The sequence below is a fragment of the Carettochelys insculpta genome, chromosome 3 (genome assembly GCF_033958435.1).
Source record: "Carettochelys insculpta isolate YL-2023 chromosome 3, ASM3395843v1, whole genome shotgun sequence".
Taxonomy (NCBI): domain Eukaryota; kingdom Metazoa; phylum Chordata; order Testudines; family Carettochelyidae; genus Carettochelys; species Carettochelys insculpta.
In genome coordinates this window covers 90060022-90077344 of record NC_134139.1, presented here as the reverse complement: position 1 = coordinate 90077344, position 17323 = coordinate 90060022, and the positions used below count along the sequence as shown (strand labels likewise).

General features: G+C 42.7%; 1 protein-coding gene across 15 annotated transcripts in view; it reads left to right on the top strand.

Annotated features, from left to right (window-relative positions):
• The window catches only part of ARID1B (AT-rich interaction domain 1B), a 462469-nt gene that overhangs the window by 342798 nt on the left and 102348 nt on the right, over window positions 1–17323 (top strand). For all 15 annotated transcript variants that reach the window (XM_074990332.1, XM_074990329.1, XM_074990331.1 and 12 more), the window contains one exon: window positions 16552–16731. In XM_074990332.1, coding sequence (XP_074846433.1) covers window positions 16552–16731 — 180 coding nt within the window. The remainder of the gene's footprint in view (window positions 1–16551; window positions 16732–17323) is intronic.

Here is a 17323-nt window from a genome sequence, read left to right as displayed (position 1 = left end):
TGGGAACTTTTCAGAACCACTGAATTTAATGGAAACAGTAAATGAACTCATAGTCCTACCTTAGCATACAATCACATCACCAGGATACTTGAAGATGCCTTATTTATTAGAGCAAATGAATATGGGTCAGAATTAATTTATAAAAATCTTTAATTGTTTTCCCCTTATAATTTTCACAGCGGTATATAGTTAAATATTCATGATAATGCTGATAGTATGCTAAAGGTCTTGAAATAGATCAGGAGTCTCAAAATCAACACAGGTTATTTAACCCTTTTCATCTAATGCACCATCAGGGACTTGCTAGTGAAATCCCAGAACACTGGAATAATTAGAAGATTGTAATGAGGATTTAATTAGTCCTTGAGATATACTGAAATGGGACCACGGAGAACTTTTCTGTTTGGACATAGATAGCAAGCAGAATTGATGCCAATGCAGTTGCTGTGATGTGCTGGAAAATGTATTCCATCGCTGGAGGCAGTTTCATGGCACCGTTCTGTGCTTGTCAGATCTGCATGGAAGATGCCCAGAGTGAGAGCTTCCGGAATTGTTGAACAGTAACCATCCTCTTCTCCTCCTCACAGTATCTTTTTGGTCATCTATCCCACTTCTCACTTTATTTCTTTTCATTGTTTACCTGCTCCAGCTTGTGCAGGGGGAGGAGGGAGAGCCAACGACAATACTATAGTATATTTTTTCTTAAAATCATACCGGAAAGCAGAAAAGTGGGTAACAAATAGATTCCAGGTGTTGCTCTGAGCAAAATCTGGATTTGTTTGACACAGCATTATCTCCAAATCTTGTCCTTATTTATTATTAGATCTTCACAGAAGTGATATTTATCACTAGATGCAATGTAGTAAATTTAAATGGCTTTTTGGCAGCCGAGATGTTATCCAGCAAGAGCCAGTAACAGATGGGATGTGATCTGGCATTTTGATGTTTTCTTTGTACTTCCCTACAAAAACCGAAACAGCAAACTGAATTTCTGTAATCATGTAACTACAGGGTTACCCATTAGATTTCATGAAGTTTTTGTTACCCCTTTCATGGTATTTTCTTTCCTCATCCATGCACTGTCACTGCACAAACTTCACCATTATTCAGTTTATGGTAATAAAATATGAACATTTTACTTGCTCAGATGGCATAGCTTCCAGTTTGGGAATTTGTCCCTAAATTTGCTCCAAAAATCCTGATCTGACGTTTGATGATAGCAACGCTTTCTCCTGAAATCTATTCCTCATCTTTAAAGAAAGAGAAAGAAAGAAACCAGAAGAAAAAAATAGAGCAAAGTCTGAGAAGGTAGTTTGTATTTAGATCTTAAAAGGCTCCCCCTCTACTCAGAGCACAGAGGAGCCAGACAATGAAATGATTCGTCTCATTAAAATTCTTATGTGTGCCATGTTAACGATGACACCACTTAAGGTTAAATCAGACTTGGTAATAAGCTTACTTGATGTAGGCTGAAATGTTTCACGCTCTTTCTTAAAAGGGAGGGCCCACAAGCTGTGCACCAGAGTTCAAAGCCACAGGTGTGTTTGGGTGCCCTCTGCATTCACCCCATCCTCCAAGTGGGTGAGTGCAGCAGAGCTAGCTCAACCTAGCATGCATGAACAGCATGCCAACGTGGCAGAAATCTTCGCGTCCAGCAACCAGTGTTCCCCTTTAGCTGAGCGCTTGTGTGGCTGCTCGGGGGAGATTAAATGCTGCCCCACTTATTCACTGAGCACCCACAGGTAGGTTTGGTTCTACCCTGGTGCACATTCACTCATGCCTCAGTGCACATAAAAATGTAGTCCACACATAGATGGTAAAAATCCACACAGGGATGGAAAGGATTAGAGGGAACATTACCAGCAACCTAGAGTTAAGTAGAGTAGGCGTCCTTCAGTCTGCATAGACTATGGATCGCGCCCTTTAAAGTTTCAATTGAGGACTTCATTTACAGCGTCTGTTGTGACTATAAAGACCCACACAAGAGTGACAGTCCTTGCTGCATCTCTTGCAGATGTAGTGGGTGTCTGGCAAGTCCTTATTGTGCTTTCTGTGCGCTCGCTTCTCCTCTGCTAGCTGTCTGATCTTCAACTTGCCCTTCTGAAGGCCCTTATGTAACCCCTGCCTCCATCTGCTGCGGTCGTCTGCTAGATCTTGCCAGTTGTCCAGCTTGATGTCTACCTCTCTGAGGTCTCTCTTGCAGACATCTTTCTAACGCAACTGGGGGCGTCCGGGAGGTCTTTTGCCAGAGGCTAGCTCACCATACAGGATATCTTTTGGAATCCTTCCATCGTTCATCCTGTGGACGTGGCCAAGCCAGCGGAGTCGACGCTGCCTGAGGAGGGTGTGCATGGTTGGGATTCCAGCTTGCTCGAGGACGGCAGTGTTGGTCAGTCTGTCCTTAGCGTCTCCTTGAACTGTGCACATACCACAGTCTGTGCATCACAAACACATTCTTCCAAACAAAGCCACAGCACAGAGTGTCGTGGAGACACCCACGCTCGAAGCACTGGCATCAACTAGATGTGGTCATCAGTAGGTGTAATAACTTCAAAAACGTCCTTCTGACACGCAGCTATCATAGTGCTGACTGTGATACAGATCACTTGCTAGTTTGCTCCAAGCTCAAGCTGAGACCCAAGAAGCTGTACCGCTCTAAACCTGCTGGAAGGCCCCTCATTGACACCAGAAAGACCGCAAACTCGGAGAAAGCTGAAAAGTTCAGAGACCCTCCAGGAAAATCTGCGCAGTGGCCCTGGGGGCGTTGATGCGACATCCAAATGGCAACATCTGAGGGGTACAGTTTACAACACGGCCTTGTCGGTGTTTGGAAGAAGAGCTAGAAACACGAACGACTGGTTCCAAGCTAACTCTGATGAGATGATTCCAGTCATTGAAAAGAAGCGCGCTGTACTCCTGGAGTACAAACGCTCACCGAGCCAGAGTACCCAAGAAGCACTTAGAGAGGCCAGAAGAACAGTACAGCAGACAGCCAGGCACTGTGCCAACAACCACTGGCTCCAGCTATGCAGCAGCATTCAGACCTGTGCCGACTTTGGTGATCTCAGAGGAATGTACGAGGGTATGAAGAAGGTATTAGGACCCACCCAGGACAAGATGGCACCTCTGAAATCCAAATCTGGTGAAGTCATCACTGACAAAGCCAAACAGATGGAGCACTGGGTTGAGCACTACTCCGAGCTGTACTCACGCGAGAATGTTGTGGTTGACGCAGCCCTCGATGCCGTCGAGCTCCTACCATTAATGGACGAACTGGACCAAGAGCCGACTGTGGATGAACTGAAGACAGCCATCGACAGCATTGCAGCTGGAAAGGCCCCAGTCAGGATGTTATACCACCAGAGGTAATCAAATGTGCCGCGGACACACTCCTGGAACCCCTGCATGAGCTACTGTGCCTGTGCTGGAAAGAGGGCGAGATTCCACAGGGTATGCATGACGCTAACATTGTAACGTTGTATAAGAACAAAGGAGACAGAAGTGACTGCAACAACTACCGTGGAATCTCCCTCCTAAGCGTCACTGGTAAACTGTTCGCTCGCGTCATCCTTGGCAGACTTCAGAAGATTGCTGAGAGGGTGTACCCCGAATCGCAGTGCGGATTCCGCGGAGAGAGGTCTACCGTTGATATGGTCTTCTCTCTAAGGTAGCTGCAGGAGAAGTGCAGGGAGCAGAGAAAGCCACTCTACATAGCCTTCATCGACTTGACCAAGGCTTTTGACTTGGTCAGCAGGGATGGTCTGTTCAAACTGCTCCACAAGATAGGCCGTCCTCCACGATTACTGAAGATGATCCAGTCATTCCACGAAAACATGAGAGGAACCATCCAATATGACGGCGCATTATCGGATGCTTTCAGAATCAGGAGCGGCGTCAAACAAGGATGTGTGCTTGCTCCTATATTGTTCGGGATCTTCTTCTCACTCCTTCTGAAGCATGCCTTTGGATCTTCAACAGAGGGCATCTTGCTGCACACAAGATCCGAGGGGAAACTGTTTAACCTTGCAAGGCTGAAAGCTAAGTCTAAGGTGCGAGAAGTCCTCATCAGAGACATGCTGTTCTCAGACGATGCTGCTGTCATGTCTCACACAGAAGACCAGCTTCAAAAACTGCTGGATCTGTTCTCCAAAGCGTGCAAGGACTTTGGGCTTACCATCAGCCTAAAGAAGACGAACGTACTCGGTCAGGATGTTGCTGAATCCCCGTCAATCAGGATTGACAACTATACGTTAGAGGTTGTCCACGAGTTCGTTTACCTCGGGTCCACCATCACTGACACCCTGTCGTTGGACACTGAGCTAAATAGGAGGATCGGAAAAGCGGCCACAACTCTGTCCAGACTCAGCAAGAGAGTGTGGAATAACAACAAGCTGTACACTCACACCAAAATGCAAGTCTACAGAGCCTGCATCCTCAGCACCCTCCTTTATGGCAGCGAGACTTGGACCTTGTATGCCCGCCAGGAAAAGAGGCTGAACATCTTCCACTTGTGCAGCCTCAGGCGCATCCTTGGAATACCAGCAACCTACTAGTGGGTGAATTGTGTTCTGGACAATCAGAGATGTGTTTCATGCAAAACACAAAGCAGATTTTATCTGAAGCCTTTACAGGTTTTTAGAAGTAGGTATTCATTATAAGGATGGTCTCACAATAATAGTTTTTTTCAACTTGAAGGGCGTTTCTAAGGGTCTCAGCACTCTCCTTCCTCCCCACTTCTTCCAAAAGGGAGACAGAAGCACTTATAAAAGTGATCGGCTAGTTGACAGAATTGTGCTGGGGAAGACTATGCTAAACCTGAAGCCTGATGTATGCTCGGGATCAAAATCGATCTCAGATGCGCAATTCTAGCCACACCATGAGCATAGCTAGAATCGACATATCAGGGTTGACTTTGTTCCCTGGTGTAGATTAGGGCCTTTCAGGCTCTCGACGATGTCACTTACTCCATGTAGCGGTGTGGAGTACCAAGGTCAACAGCCGAGCCCAGAGAGGTTGGTATTGCTGCATCTTCACTAACGCGGCAAAATCGAATTCTGGCAGATCAATTGCAATGTGTCCAACATGCAGAAAATATAGCCCTGAGTCCCTTGAGGAGCAAATTCAGCCTAGATGTAACTTCCCTTGTAGTGAACATGGGCTTTGCCTGCTTGCCCTAGGGAACTGTTTGGTTCTGTGTATGACTCTGAGCAGCACTGTTCATCTTTCATGTTTGTGAATACTAATTTCACACAAACAGCATTTAAAGAGAGAAAAGTCATCATTAAGATGTCTGCTTGTTTTATCATTACGTTTTTTTCTGGAATGATGAAAGTCGTATGAATATTCAGGGGGGCTGGGTTGCAAAGTCACTGCTTTCTCCTTTGGGCCATTAGAGTCTGAGTGGCCTTTGGCCCATTGCATAGAAAGTGTTGAAAGGAGACTGTCGCTTTACTTGTTTTACAGTATTTAATGTGATGTCATGGTGCCAAACCAAGTTAATTCATAATGATCCAAATGCCAGTTTTAACAGTTGATGGACGAGAGCTTCAGATTGCATTTGGGTATCATGCGTATTTGCCTTACCAGGCAGCTTCAGCTTTGGATTGAACTGATGAGTTGTGGCATAATGCTATATACACAGCATGACAGAATTGCATTTTTGTAAGAAGAATTGAAAGGGGCTGAAGTATTTTTAGGAGAAATAATAAGCCTAAACTGCACATCCACAGAAGTGGGATTCTAAGTAAATAATAAGATCAGTATAATCAAAACTGGAACCAAATCTCCAGATAATAAATTCTGTGCACTACCAGCTGGTCATTGCTCTTTCCTTGCTGGTGTTCAATATAGTTATACTTGAGAATGAATCTTTATTTCATCTTTTTAAATTAAATTGGTGTTTTTGAGATTAGGGGAGGGGAATGAAATTAGTCTGAGAGAATGTATACAGTTGCTGATACAGACTCCTCTATAGAAAAGTTTCCACTGACTTCATTGGACAGTTGCTGAATTTTCTGTCCCTTGGGTCCTGGAGTGAAATCAGCTACAACCAGTCATTGATGAAGAACTTGACAAAGTGACAGTCATTCCTGTCGCCAGGCTTATTGTAAACTTACTGAGTCTGATCGCTGTCCTTGGGACAGCTTCCCATCATGGCCTGTAATATCTGAGCTGTCTCTCGTCTGCCTATTGAATGGTGTTACACATTTCAAAGAGGTTTTTACATTACTTTAGTTACCCGTTATAGGAGGCCTCCCTAAAAATAATGAACCATTTAGCTCAGCTTCTTCATTTCTTTTTAGGTCAATTCTTCAATTACCTGAGACCTAAATAATATATTTAACAATAGCCTATATTTATTTAGTTTTTTTCATTCTAAAGTATCCCAAGGGGCTTTGCAAACTACAATATATGCATTTATCACTGAGGAGCTGTTGCCAGAAATGATGAAGGAAAGAATCAACAGACCACAGTATGTGGCAAAACTGTATGAGGACAGGAACGTTTTGGGGCTGGAGATAATGGGCTAGTTTTTCATTTGTGAGGGATGTCGCATAACACTTTATGTCCATGCAAAACCGACAGAACATGCACTGTATATGTGATCTTGACCTCAAAACACTGCATATTTCATAGAACACTAGAACAGGATGGGACCTCAATAAGTCATCAAATCCAATCCCCTGCCCTCATGGCAGGACCATGAACAGTATAAATCATGGCAGCTAAATGTCTATCTAACCTGCTCTTAAATATCTCCAATGATGGAGATTCCACAACCTCCCTAGGCAGTTTATTCTAGGCTGTGTCTACATTGGCCCCTCCCTTTTGAAAGGGGTATGCAAATATGGTGTATCAAAAATGCAAATGAGGCATAGCGTCTCATTTGCGTTTTGATCTGCCACGTTTGCATGCCCCTTCCAGAAGGGAGGGGTACTGTAGACACAGGCCCACTGTTTAAACACCTTGACAGGCAGTTTTTCCTAATGTCCAACCTAAACCTCCCTTGCTGCCATTTAAGCCCATTGATTCTTCTCCTTTTATTGAATTCAGTATATTTACATCATAAGAAAGAAGAGCTGAACAATCCAGAGATTTGATCCCATGTCTCCAGGACACTAAATTTTTCAAACCTGAAGTTCTCACCATAAAGCCTACAGACCCTACAGATTAACAAACTGAAAAATGACATTACTTCTGCTCTTGCATTTTCATAAATATGCATATTACAGGGGGGAAACTTAGACATCTGTCAGTTGTAGAAAGAAGACAGACTATTCAGACCTTTCACATCAATGCTCAGAAGTTGTGGATTTGTTTTTTTTAACTTCAGTTTACTGTTGTTCTAGTATCCTGTGCACCATGACCTAAGACATCTAGTACCAAGTGTGCTGCAATAATATATTGTTTGCATGGGACATAGTCTTTTAAGGACCACATGAAAATGTGACTTGGCCTCTGTTAGTGTGTTGAGGACTTCATGAATGTCTTTGCTTCTCTGTCCTCAGTACCACACTTAAGCTTTACCTAAGAGCGCATTAGGCAAGAGTAGCAAATGGAAAGGTTGGACTTTCTTCCCAAGCTACCATCTCAGTAATGGCTGAACCTTCCCCTGATTCGAGTCTGTCAATGACAGGTTATATGCATTTCAAGTCTAATGTATAGCTGAGGAGGGAATGGGCTGGGAAGAAATTTAAATATTATGCACGCCATACCTCATAGGGTTTTGTAGTATCGGATGATATGCATTTCAAGGCTAACAAGTAGCTGAGGAGAGCAGGGGCTAGGAAGAAATTTAAATATTATTGCATGCCATACCTCACACGGTTTTGTAGTATCAGAGAGAGAACAGGGAGAGAGTCAGCCACTTAACCTAATAGCACGGCTGGTACAACACTAGGTGGTCTGAGTTAAGCCTTAGCTAGGTCTTTGTTTCCATCTTCTCCAAAGCTACTGGCATTGTCAGGAGAAACTGGCTGAAAAATAAACAGTGAAGATATTAAAGTGTAATTGGAAAATGTGTTTTAAATAAATGAAACAAACCCAATATCCCCCTCCCTTCCAAATAGAAAGTTGGCCTCTTTGTGAAGAGGAGCAATAGCTCTAGCTGTCTTTGCAGAAGGAGATAATTTTGCTAAGGTGGTGTGTTGTGTGATGATTTCTTCACACATGTAAAGAAACATCTTTTGTTGAACTGGTGCAAAGAAACAAGGCAATCATTCTGCAAATAATAGCAGATGTCAAGATGAAAATAAATTGTCAAGATGCCAAAGAGAAAACATGTTGTATTTTGCTGTGGCCCAAAGAACCTTGAATGTTTTTAACGATGTCCTGATGCACTTGTAGAGAAAGTTCAGGTTCATGCTAGCTAATGAAACAGCGCAATGTAGAAATTTGATTTCTGCATAGTTGGTGTGACAGAAATAAAGTTTTTTTTTCCAGAACTCTTTAGAATTGTTTGTAGAATGAATGATGAATCAGAACATGTATCAACTGTGAGTGTTTTCCCTACCGAGAATTTTAAGTTCCTCCAGCAGTTTTTAGAATATAAGATATTTTAGGATAAGGAGAAAGATGTCTTTTTTTTAAGGGTCCATTAACTGAGCATCCTGGCTTCATCATTGCTCTTTTCAGTCTGTTTCTAACTGATTTTATAATGTTTCTACCCTTCAGTTGAGGGTTCCAATTCTCAAATGTTTATATGGCTTGTTCTAGTAATCGTTTATTGAATCACATACAAATAATATTTTATACTTCCCCTCTTTTGAACCCCAAGCAACCTACACCTGTGCCCCTACTTTTAGCTTTTAATTAAAAAATCAGCCAAGATTTGTTCAAAATATGATTGTAACCATGGTCTTTTACATAGCTTCGTGTGTCACTCTGGGGTAGGTAGGGAGCTCATCTAAATCCTAGCTGCCTCCCATCTCCATGATAGGAGTTGGACTCACACCCTGGCTCTCATCTAATTGCTCAGAGCCTGGCAACTGCTCCAACTCCACACACACAGTGCTATCTTATGGGAGCTTGAGCGGCTGCCATGTTCCTCGTGGGGAGGTGGGAACTGAGAGCCTGGGTCAGGAGGAGCTAGTCTGTCAACAGGGAGCTGCATAGAGCTCAAAGCTTAGCCTCTCAGCCCCCTCACCACCCCTCTGGAATCAGTGGAAGCACTTCTGTTGAGGACATACACCACTGGCAGAAAGAAGAAAGTGAATCACCCTACTAATTACTCCTGTGACTCTAAGTCAACCTGTGTTAGGTTGACATCAGTTTGTAGTGTAGATGTGCCCTGAACGTCATGTCGTGGAAGGAGGCCCTCCAGACTCCAAATCACAAATACTAAACTTTGAAAGAACCCTCCTCACATTTTAAAGGAGTACAGGAAGATCCCAACTTACAAACAAGTTGTGTTCCAACAGTTTGTTTGTAAATTGGTTGTTTGGAATTCTGAATGCATTTTCCCATAGAAAAAAGTGTTCTAAATGGTAGTTAAGTTCCGAGGCTGGCCCACAAAAGCCTATTTTATTTAACCCATAATGCAGCTGCAATACTCTATATGCGAAGTGAAAAACAGGAGAAAACAATACTCTTGCAATACTAGTAATTAAAACAGAAAAACAATAAAATTAACTGAGAGAGTGCTTTATTCAACTTGGGTTGCTGGTGCATGAGGAGAGGCAGGTTTAATTAGAGGAGGATGAGGAGGGAGGTGGAGATTCTGAAGGGGAGTTTGGGGCATCCCCTGGCCTGGCACCTTTCTCCTCACCCACAGGCTCTGGGCTCTGCACTGGCTCCTGCAGCCAGCTCCATCCCCGAGCCAGTGAGCCGCGTGAGGGCAGGAAACTCAAGAAGATCAAGGGGCGGCCGCACAACTTCCAGCTGGAGAGAAGCAGCTGTTTCTCTCTAACCGCTGGCTGGGTGACCACTGAGTGCTCCTCCAGCATCCTCTCACTGACACTCACACCACGCGCTGCCTCCCGCTCAATGCAGAATGAGTGCAGCCCTCCAAGAATGGGACGTGAAAGGCAGCCAGGGGATGGGACTGCCTTCAGGACCCATCACTGAGACTACATGGGGTACAAGGAAGGGACTGTGGGCTGCCGGAATCAGTGCCAAGCTCTTAGTGGGGGACAGGGAGTGCAGCTGGGAGTGGGGCTGCTTTCAGAAGCTAATGCAGAGTACGCAGGGTGAGAAGAGGACAACCAAGGTACAGGGGTGGCTACAGTCTTCCAGTCAGTGCTGACGCCGATTGTTACCATTGGCCCCACCTAAGGCTGCAGGTGAGCTTTGGTCTGTGTAGGCAGATGTTCATAAGTCAGATGTTTTTAAGTTGAGGAGTGCCAGTACGTACCAGGATGGCAGTTTGGAAACCGGTGGATGCTTGATAGATAGCCCTGGATCTAACATATTCAGTGAACAGCGATGAGCAGCATTGCACAAATTATGTACAACGTTTGGCCTACGTTTACAAGTTAGGATGGCTGTAATGGGTACGACTCACTGGCAATGGCACCTCCTGCTGGTCACGTGAGAATTAGCTCTTCCAGCCTCTGGAGTGCCCTCTTCTGGCCAATGTCTCACCCATTGTTGCCTATCAGTTTGTTCTTCCCCTTCAGGAGGGACACCCTTCAGTCAGGATGTGTGTCTCTCCCTGACCATGGAGCCCTTCTCCTCCGGTAGTGTCCTGCCACAGTGCCCCACCCTCTGGAGTCCTCCCGTCCCAGGGAACCCCACCATCCTACACCCACCTTGCCTCAGTGACCCACTGCCACTCTTCATTTAGCAGCTTATTAAGGAAAACTGCAGTTTGAAAATGGTCACTTGGCAAGGGGTTGGACCTACTGCCTGTCTGCTGCCCTAGTACCCTCAGGCCTTGTCTCAGGCCCTGCAGCCTGGGACTTGCTTAGCTAGAGTTCCCAGGTTTACCCTGCCTTTCCCCAGCAGTGCTCTGTCCATGGTACCCAGCTGTAGCCAGCAGCTATGTCCTTCTCCCTCCAGGGCTGAAGCCAGAGTCTGTTCACCCTGGCTGGCCAACTCTTTTATATAGCCCTCCAGGGCTTTGATTGACTACCACAATCCTTCCCCCAAGTGGCTCCCAGGACAGCTCTCTCCCAGGAATGTTTTTAACCCTTTCTTCACCAGTGCAGGGTAACTGTTCTGTCACACCGGCATAGTGACAACATTCGGTGGCAGTGAAAAATTCACACCCCTGAGCACCATAGTTGTTTTGGTGTAACACCCAGTATAAGCACATCCATGTCAACGGGAAAAAAAATTCTGTCAACCTAATTACAACTGTTCAGAGAGGTGGACTACCTAAAACAAAGGAGAAAAAAAAACCCACCTCTTCTGTCATTGCAGGAAGCATCTACACTATGGCACTACAGTGCCATAACTATGCTGCTGTAATACCTGTTGGCTAGATGTGACCTAAGGGAGTCTGACATGCCTAGTTTGTGTGTGTGTGCGTGTAAATTTTAAATGTGTGATAAACCTTTCAGGCACAAGTAAGTATCAGTGATGTGCAACATACTGTAAAAATGTAATTTAATTTTTCTAGCCCTTTGTGAAGGAAAAAGAATATTTTATTGTCAATAGCAAAGACTGTGTGTTTCATTTTTTCATTTTGCTAAAAAGATAGCAATTTGTAACTAGCTAATGTAAAACTTCGTATGTATGCTTTATTTGAATGTAACAAATGTATTTTATCTTAAGTTCAGTTGATAGCTGTGAATAGATAATCTACCACAATTTCATTTGTTTTCTTCAAAATGCAAAGGTAACACCAAGGTCTTTATGGATTGTATATTTAATAGGAAGATTATTTTAAAAAATTAAGTAAAACAATTCCGTATATCTTAAAAATGTGGCAACATACTCCCAACCGCCTCGCTTTATTCAGCTACTCTTTAAATATCTCGGCCTTACCAAATCCCACTTGAGTATTTTCCTGTGGCAAGTAATTTCTTATTTTGATGGCTAGTAAAATATAATTTGTTCTTCCAGTACCTCCATTGTCATGAAGATAGATACATAGATTTTTTTTATGGGTACACTTCTATGATGATTTTTAAAGCTAAACCTAGTCCAGTTTTACAGCAGTTTCCTGAAAGCATATTACATAAACTGACACAACTGATGTAATCTACTTATTTGACCCCTCAAATATAACCATAATGTAATTCTATTTCTCTTCTTTTTAAAAAAAATCAAAAATCTTTTATCTTAAATCTAATTGTTAGAATGTGTGGGGTTTTTGTTTTGTTATGAAATGAAGCTGAACATTGGTGTGCAAATGTACAAGTAAGGAAAAATGAGTGTATGCCAGCTGCTCCTTGCTGGTTTTGATGATTCCTAAAATTGATGTAGTTTTTCTCTTCTTGGTGAGAGAACATTAATTTCTTGATCATAAACCCTGTTCTTTTCTGAAATATTTGGGTTTCCAGCAGGTATTTGGAAGGTTGAACTTCACTATGGAGCCATGGAAGCATAGTCATGCTCTAAGGAAAACACAGTTCAGGACCCAATCCAGTCCTCCTTCCAGTCCAAAACCACAGTGAGACTGAAACAGAGCCCGTTTCTCTCCAGAAATAAGTCTTAGACAGCAGGGTATCACACTTCTAAGGGTATGGTTCTAATTGGTCTCAGACAGGTGTGAACAAAAAGATAATGTAGCACACATGTTCTCTCTGCATCTGTAGGCTCCTGAAAGAAATCTTACACCATTTGAAACCAGAGCCAACAGAACCAGTCCCTCAGCTCACAAGCTGATGAGGATTCCACTTCATTTGCTTTGTGGTAAAATAAAAATTAGGGGAGCTGTCCAGTTATTCCAAAACCTGTAGAAGCTGAACATGTTGGTGAAGAAGAAATCATTTGGGAAGGAAATTCTTCCTTCCATTGTTGTTGCAGTGTCTTCCAGAGACCTTCCAGCCTCACTGGCTTTGGAAGAAATATACCTGCATGTATCCATCAGTCCGTATCACAAGTCTTTCCTTCACATCACTTTTGGAAACCATCACTAGCAATAGAAATTATCTTCTAACGTGTCCAGGGTGGCAATGAAGGTATTAGGAGAAATAATAGCTTGTCTGAGGAATCCTTTTGGACAATGCAACATTTTTAAAATTAACCGTGTCATATAGATTAAAAGGTCCACTGTGAATAGGAAGGCTGTGTACTTTATATGCTTACTGGCTATAGAGGTGAGTTTACTATCTTTATAATAAAAGACTTACAGTGCAACGAGTACAGAATGTTCCGTTGAAATGGATCCCAGGAGTGTAATAATGGTGAGGTCTGTTGGAAATATTAACATTTAGTTCATGCAAACTGTTATGTTAGGATTTAAATTAGTTACAGTGATGTCCTCAGACTGCAGATCTTTTGTAATAAGTTTTGTCTGTATAATAAAGTAAAATATTTTCCAGTGTAGGACTCTTATCTCAAAACAGATGTGAATATATAATGTATGTAAGTTTTTTCCCTCAGTGGAAGTTCCCAATTGGTATTACCCTGTCTTGAAAGCATCTCTTTTGACCTTGACTACTGTTATATATGTCTTGTTGCACATGTTGTTTTGCTTCCACTAGAGGGCTTGCAAACTGTTTAAAGGGCTTCTCTCCACTTCCTCACACTATAGCTACGTCTACACTACAGCAATCTTTTGAAAGAAGTCCTTCTGGAAGGTCTCCTCCAAAAAAGCTTCTTTCAGAAGTGTGTGTACACACGCCCAAAAGCACATCAAAAGAGTGATCTGCTCTTTCAAAGAGAGCATCCATGCAGACCCCACTCTTTCGAAAGAACTGGCCAGGGAAAATCAGGTGCCATGAGGGCTACTCTTTCAAAAAAAAGGCGGAGGGGGAGGTCTGTGGAAAGTGGAACATTTATGCATTTTCTTTCGAAGGAAGCTATCAAAAGAAGGCAGTCTTCGTGAAATGGGAGTGGAAGAGCGCTTTTGAGAGGAGCACCTCATTCTTTAGATTTAATTTAGGAAGCACATGTTTTGTGTGTAGATGCTCCGGTGGATATTTCAAAAGAGCCCCTTCTTTTGAAAAATATTTCAGAAGAACTTGTTAGTGAAGACACGGCCTACAGTAATAGTTTATTGACTATACAATACCATGTCACACTCAGTATCACTCAGTGGGAACACATGCTTACAGTTAGATTCACTCCACTTTTTCCCCCTCTTCTTTCACCAAACTCCTTTCTCTGTTTCTCTCCCACTTCCATATCTTTGTTTCTCATCCTTTCTTCCTTCTGCATTTCCTTCCTTGTAGCAACTTATAGATTCATAATACTCATTTACAGGCTTCATTGTTATCTTCCCCACATTTCCCCACTGGTCAAAGCAATAACATAATAGTGCTGACATTTAAGGTGGTATTAAGGTTTACTATTAAACCTCTTTCACAGTTAGATTAATGGAAAGAAGGGGAAATCTTTCTAGAGCATTTGTGTCTGGTCTCTCCAGTCTCAGAAGACATCACTGCGTGAGTTTATGCCTCATTTCCATGTGGAAGGTTTTGTTTGCTGTCACGAAGGACAGAAACTTCCTGTTAATTTTATTCATGAACACTTACATTCCACAGATTTTGAGTATGACACGTGGGCAGGCCAGATCCAGCATTTTACACTGTGCTGTAGAATTTGAAAGTGCTATCTCTCCACTGCATTAAAATTTGCCAGTTTAAACTGTCTAATCGACAGAGTATTAACCAAATTTTCTGCAGTACTTGAGAAAAAATGGTCTTTCCTTTTTTTACTTAGCTTCATTGTCTTGCTTCCTAACATTTTTATTTGAACTGTAGCTTTTATTCAAATAGAACTTCAAGGCTCTTGCCTCAATATGTGTAGTTTAATTTGTGCTTTAAGAGTAGTGAAAAAACTCTGTTACTCAAAACAGTTGTGTTGAGAAGGCTTTTTCAGACAAATATAAAGACAGATCTTCACAAGCAAACAGGACAGGTAAGGAGCTAGATATCCTTGAGGCGATAGAGGATGACTTGCCATCTCCTCAACCCATCATCACAGTTAAAAGCAGAACTGAATACGCATAGAAAAAAATCTCGCAAGCCTAGCAGCTGTATGCAGACATTTAGTGGGCTGCATTTTGCAAGAGTTTTCTCTCTTTTTTTAATTCTTATAAAAATAATAGTTCCCTGGATTTCGTTCTCTTCCCTTCCGTTTTATGAAGTTAGTTTGATGAATTTATAGGGCTTTTAATTTTTAATGAGTTTTACCAGACTTCTGATTGTAACTTGAAGTATACAACAATAATGTCATTCATTAATACTTTTCATTTATGGAGGGAAAAAGAAGGAGTGTACTTCAGATCTGTTGATGACAATATAGATGCCTCTGAACTGCTAGAACAGGGGTCAGCAACCCCCAGCACAGAAACAAAGAGTGGCACATGAACTGCTTTTTATTGGCATGCGAGGTGGGAGCTCAGACCTGCCCCTGTAGCCACTAGCTTGCTCAAAGCCATTCTACCTGTAGATTAACAAGAGACCAGCTAATGCTACCAACCATCACCTAAACAGTAAATCTCTGTATCTTTGTGCATTCATTAATGAAGCTGTTGTAAGTAGGACCATAAGTGACTTTAAATAGTATCACTGGCACTCAGCCCGTACATTATTCAAAAGGCCAGATTCTGGCACTCCACCTCAGAAAGGTTGCTGACTCCTTTGCTAGAATATGGATTTGGAGCATGAGTGTGGAGCTTTAGGTAAACTTTGTATGGCTCCTATATCTTGATTCTCATTTCAGTGATGCTTGAAACTATTCAATGTGGCACAGGTAACACAGGTATTGATGGCAGTGGTGCATTACTGGCCAAAAATTGCTGTATTATGGTAGCAAAGAGCCTGATGCTAACCACCTTACATGATTCATTTTTCTACTTCCCTACTCTGGTGAATTTAGTTATTTGTGTTCCAGTGACTATAAATGGCATTAATTCTACTTCTGGAGACTTTCAGTTTTTGAAATTTGTTTTTCAGCTGAGTTTATTAAAAAGTAGGACTGCACTGCCATTCTTTGGAAAATAAACATTTGTGAGCCTTATCTCTTGACTTTGGATTTTGAGTCAACTTCTTTACTGACTAGTAACAGAGAGGAAGCCATGCTAGTCTATATACTATCAAAACAAAAAGCAGTCAAGTAGCACTTTAAAGACTAGCAAAATAGTTTATTAGGTGAGCTTTCGTGGGATAGACCCACTTCTTCAGACCATAGCCAGACCAGAACAGACTCGATATTTAAGGCACAGAGAACCAAAAACAGTAAGCAAGGAGGACAAATCAGAAAAAGATAATCAAGGTAACAGAGTTATGCCAACAGGCATTTGACTCATTGGTTCTGTTTGTTTTCTGACATGAGCGATTAGAGCTTTCTGTTTTCTAGGAGTCTACTTTGAAAATGACTGAAAAAGTTTTCTTCATAAGGAAAGGGGATCGCTTAAAGAAAAAATATTAATGTCTTCATCAATATAAAAGTGAAAGTTTTGTATTGACATTTTTGTTTTACTTTTTATCCCTCTAGGTTTTATGGCAGGTATACAAAGGAATCCACAAATCTCCCAATATGGACCTCAACAAACTGGGCCTTCCATGTCACCTCATCCTTCACCTGCAGGCCAAATGCATCCTGGGATTGGTAGTTTCCAGCAAAGTAATTCAAGTGGTACTTATGGGCCTCAGATGAGCCAATATGGACCACAAGGTAAAATAATCAACAAACCATGAGACATGTTATTAATCTGTAAGATAAAAACCTGATAATTTTGCAGAAAATTGTTCTTCAGAGAAGGCCTTTTTTTAAAAAAAGGACTCAAGAATACTGTTTTGTTCTAAAATACAGTAAACACTTGAAATGCACAATTTTGTTTTGCTCTTGGATTAACGCAAATTAAGCGCAACTCAAAATCCCATCTCCCCCCCAGGCACTGGCTCAGCTCCTAGTGCCCCAGCTCAACCCCTCCCCAGCCCCGCTCGCCACCCACACACAGGTCCAGCTCACCCATGCACATGTCCAGCTCTAGCTCCAGCTCACACACCCTCCCCCGCACATGGCCCTGGTTCAGACCCCCAACCCCCTTGCACAGATCTGGCTCAACCCCCACCCCCGCCATGTGTGGCTATAGCTGAACCACCACCCCTGTTCAACCGCCTCCTGCCACAGCTCTGACTCAACTGCACCCCCTGCTCCCCCTGCATCCCTAACCCATCCCAGGCTTAAGCCCCCCAACCCCTGCCCCTGTCCCGCAGCCCCTACTCACTGCCAGGCTTAACCCTCCCCAACTGCCCCCCCCAAC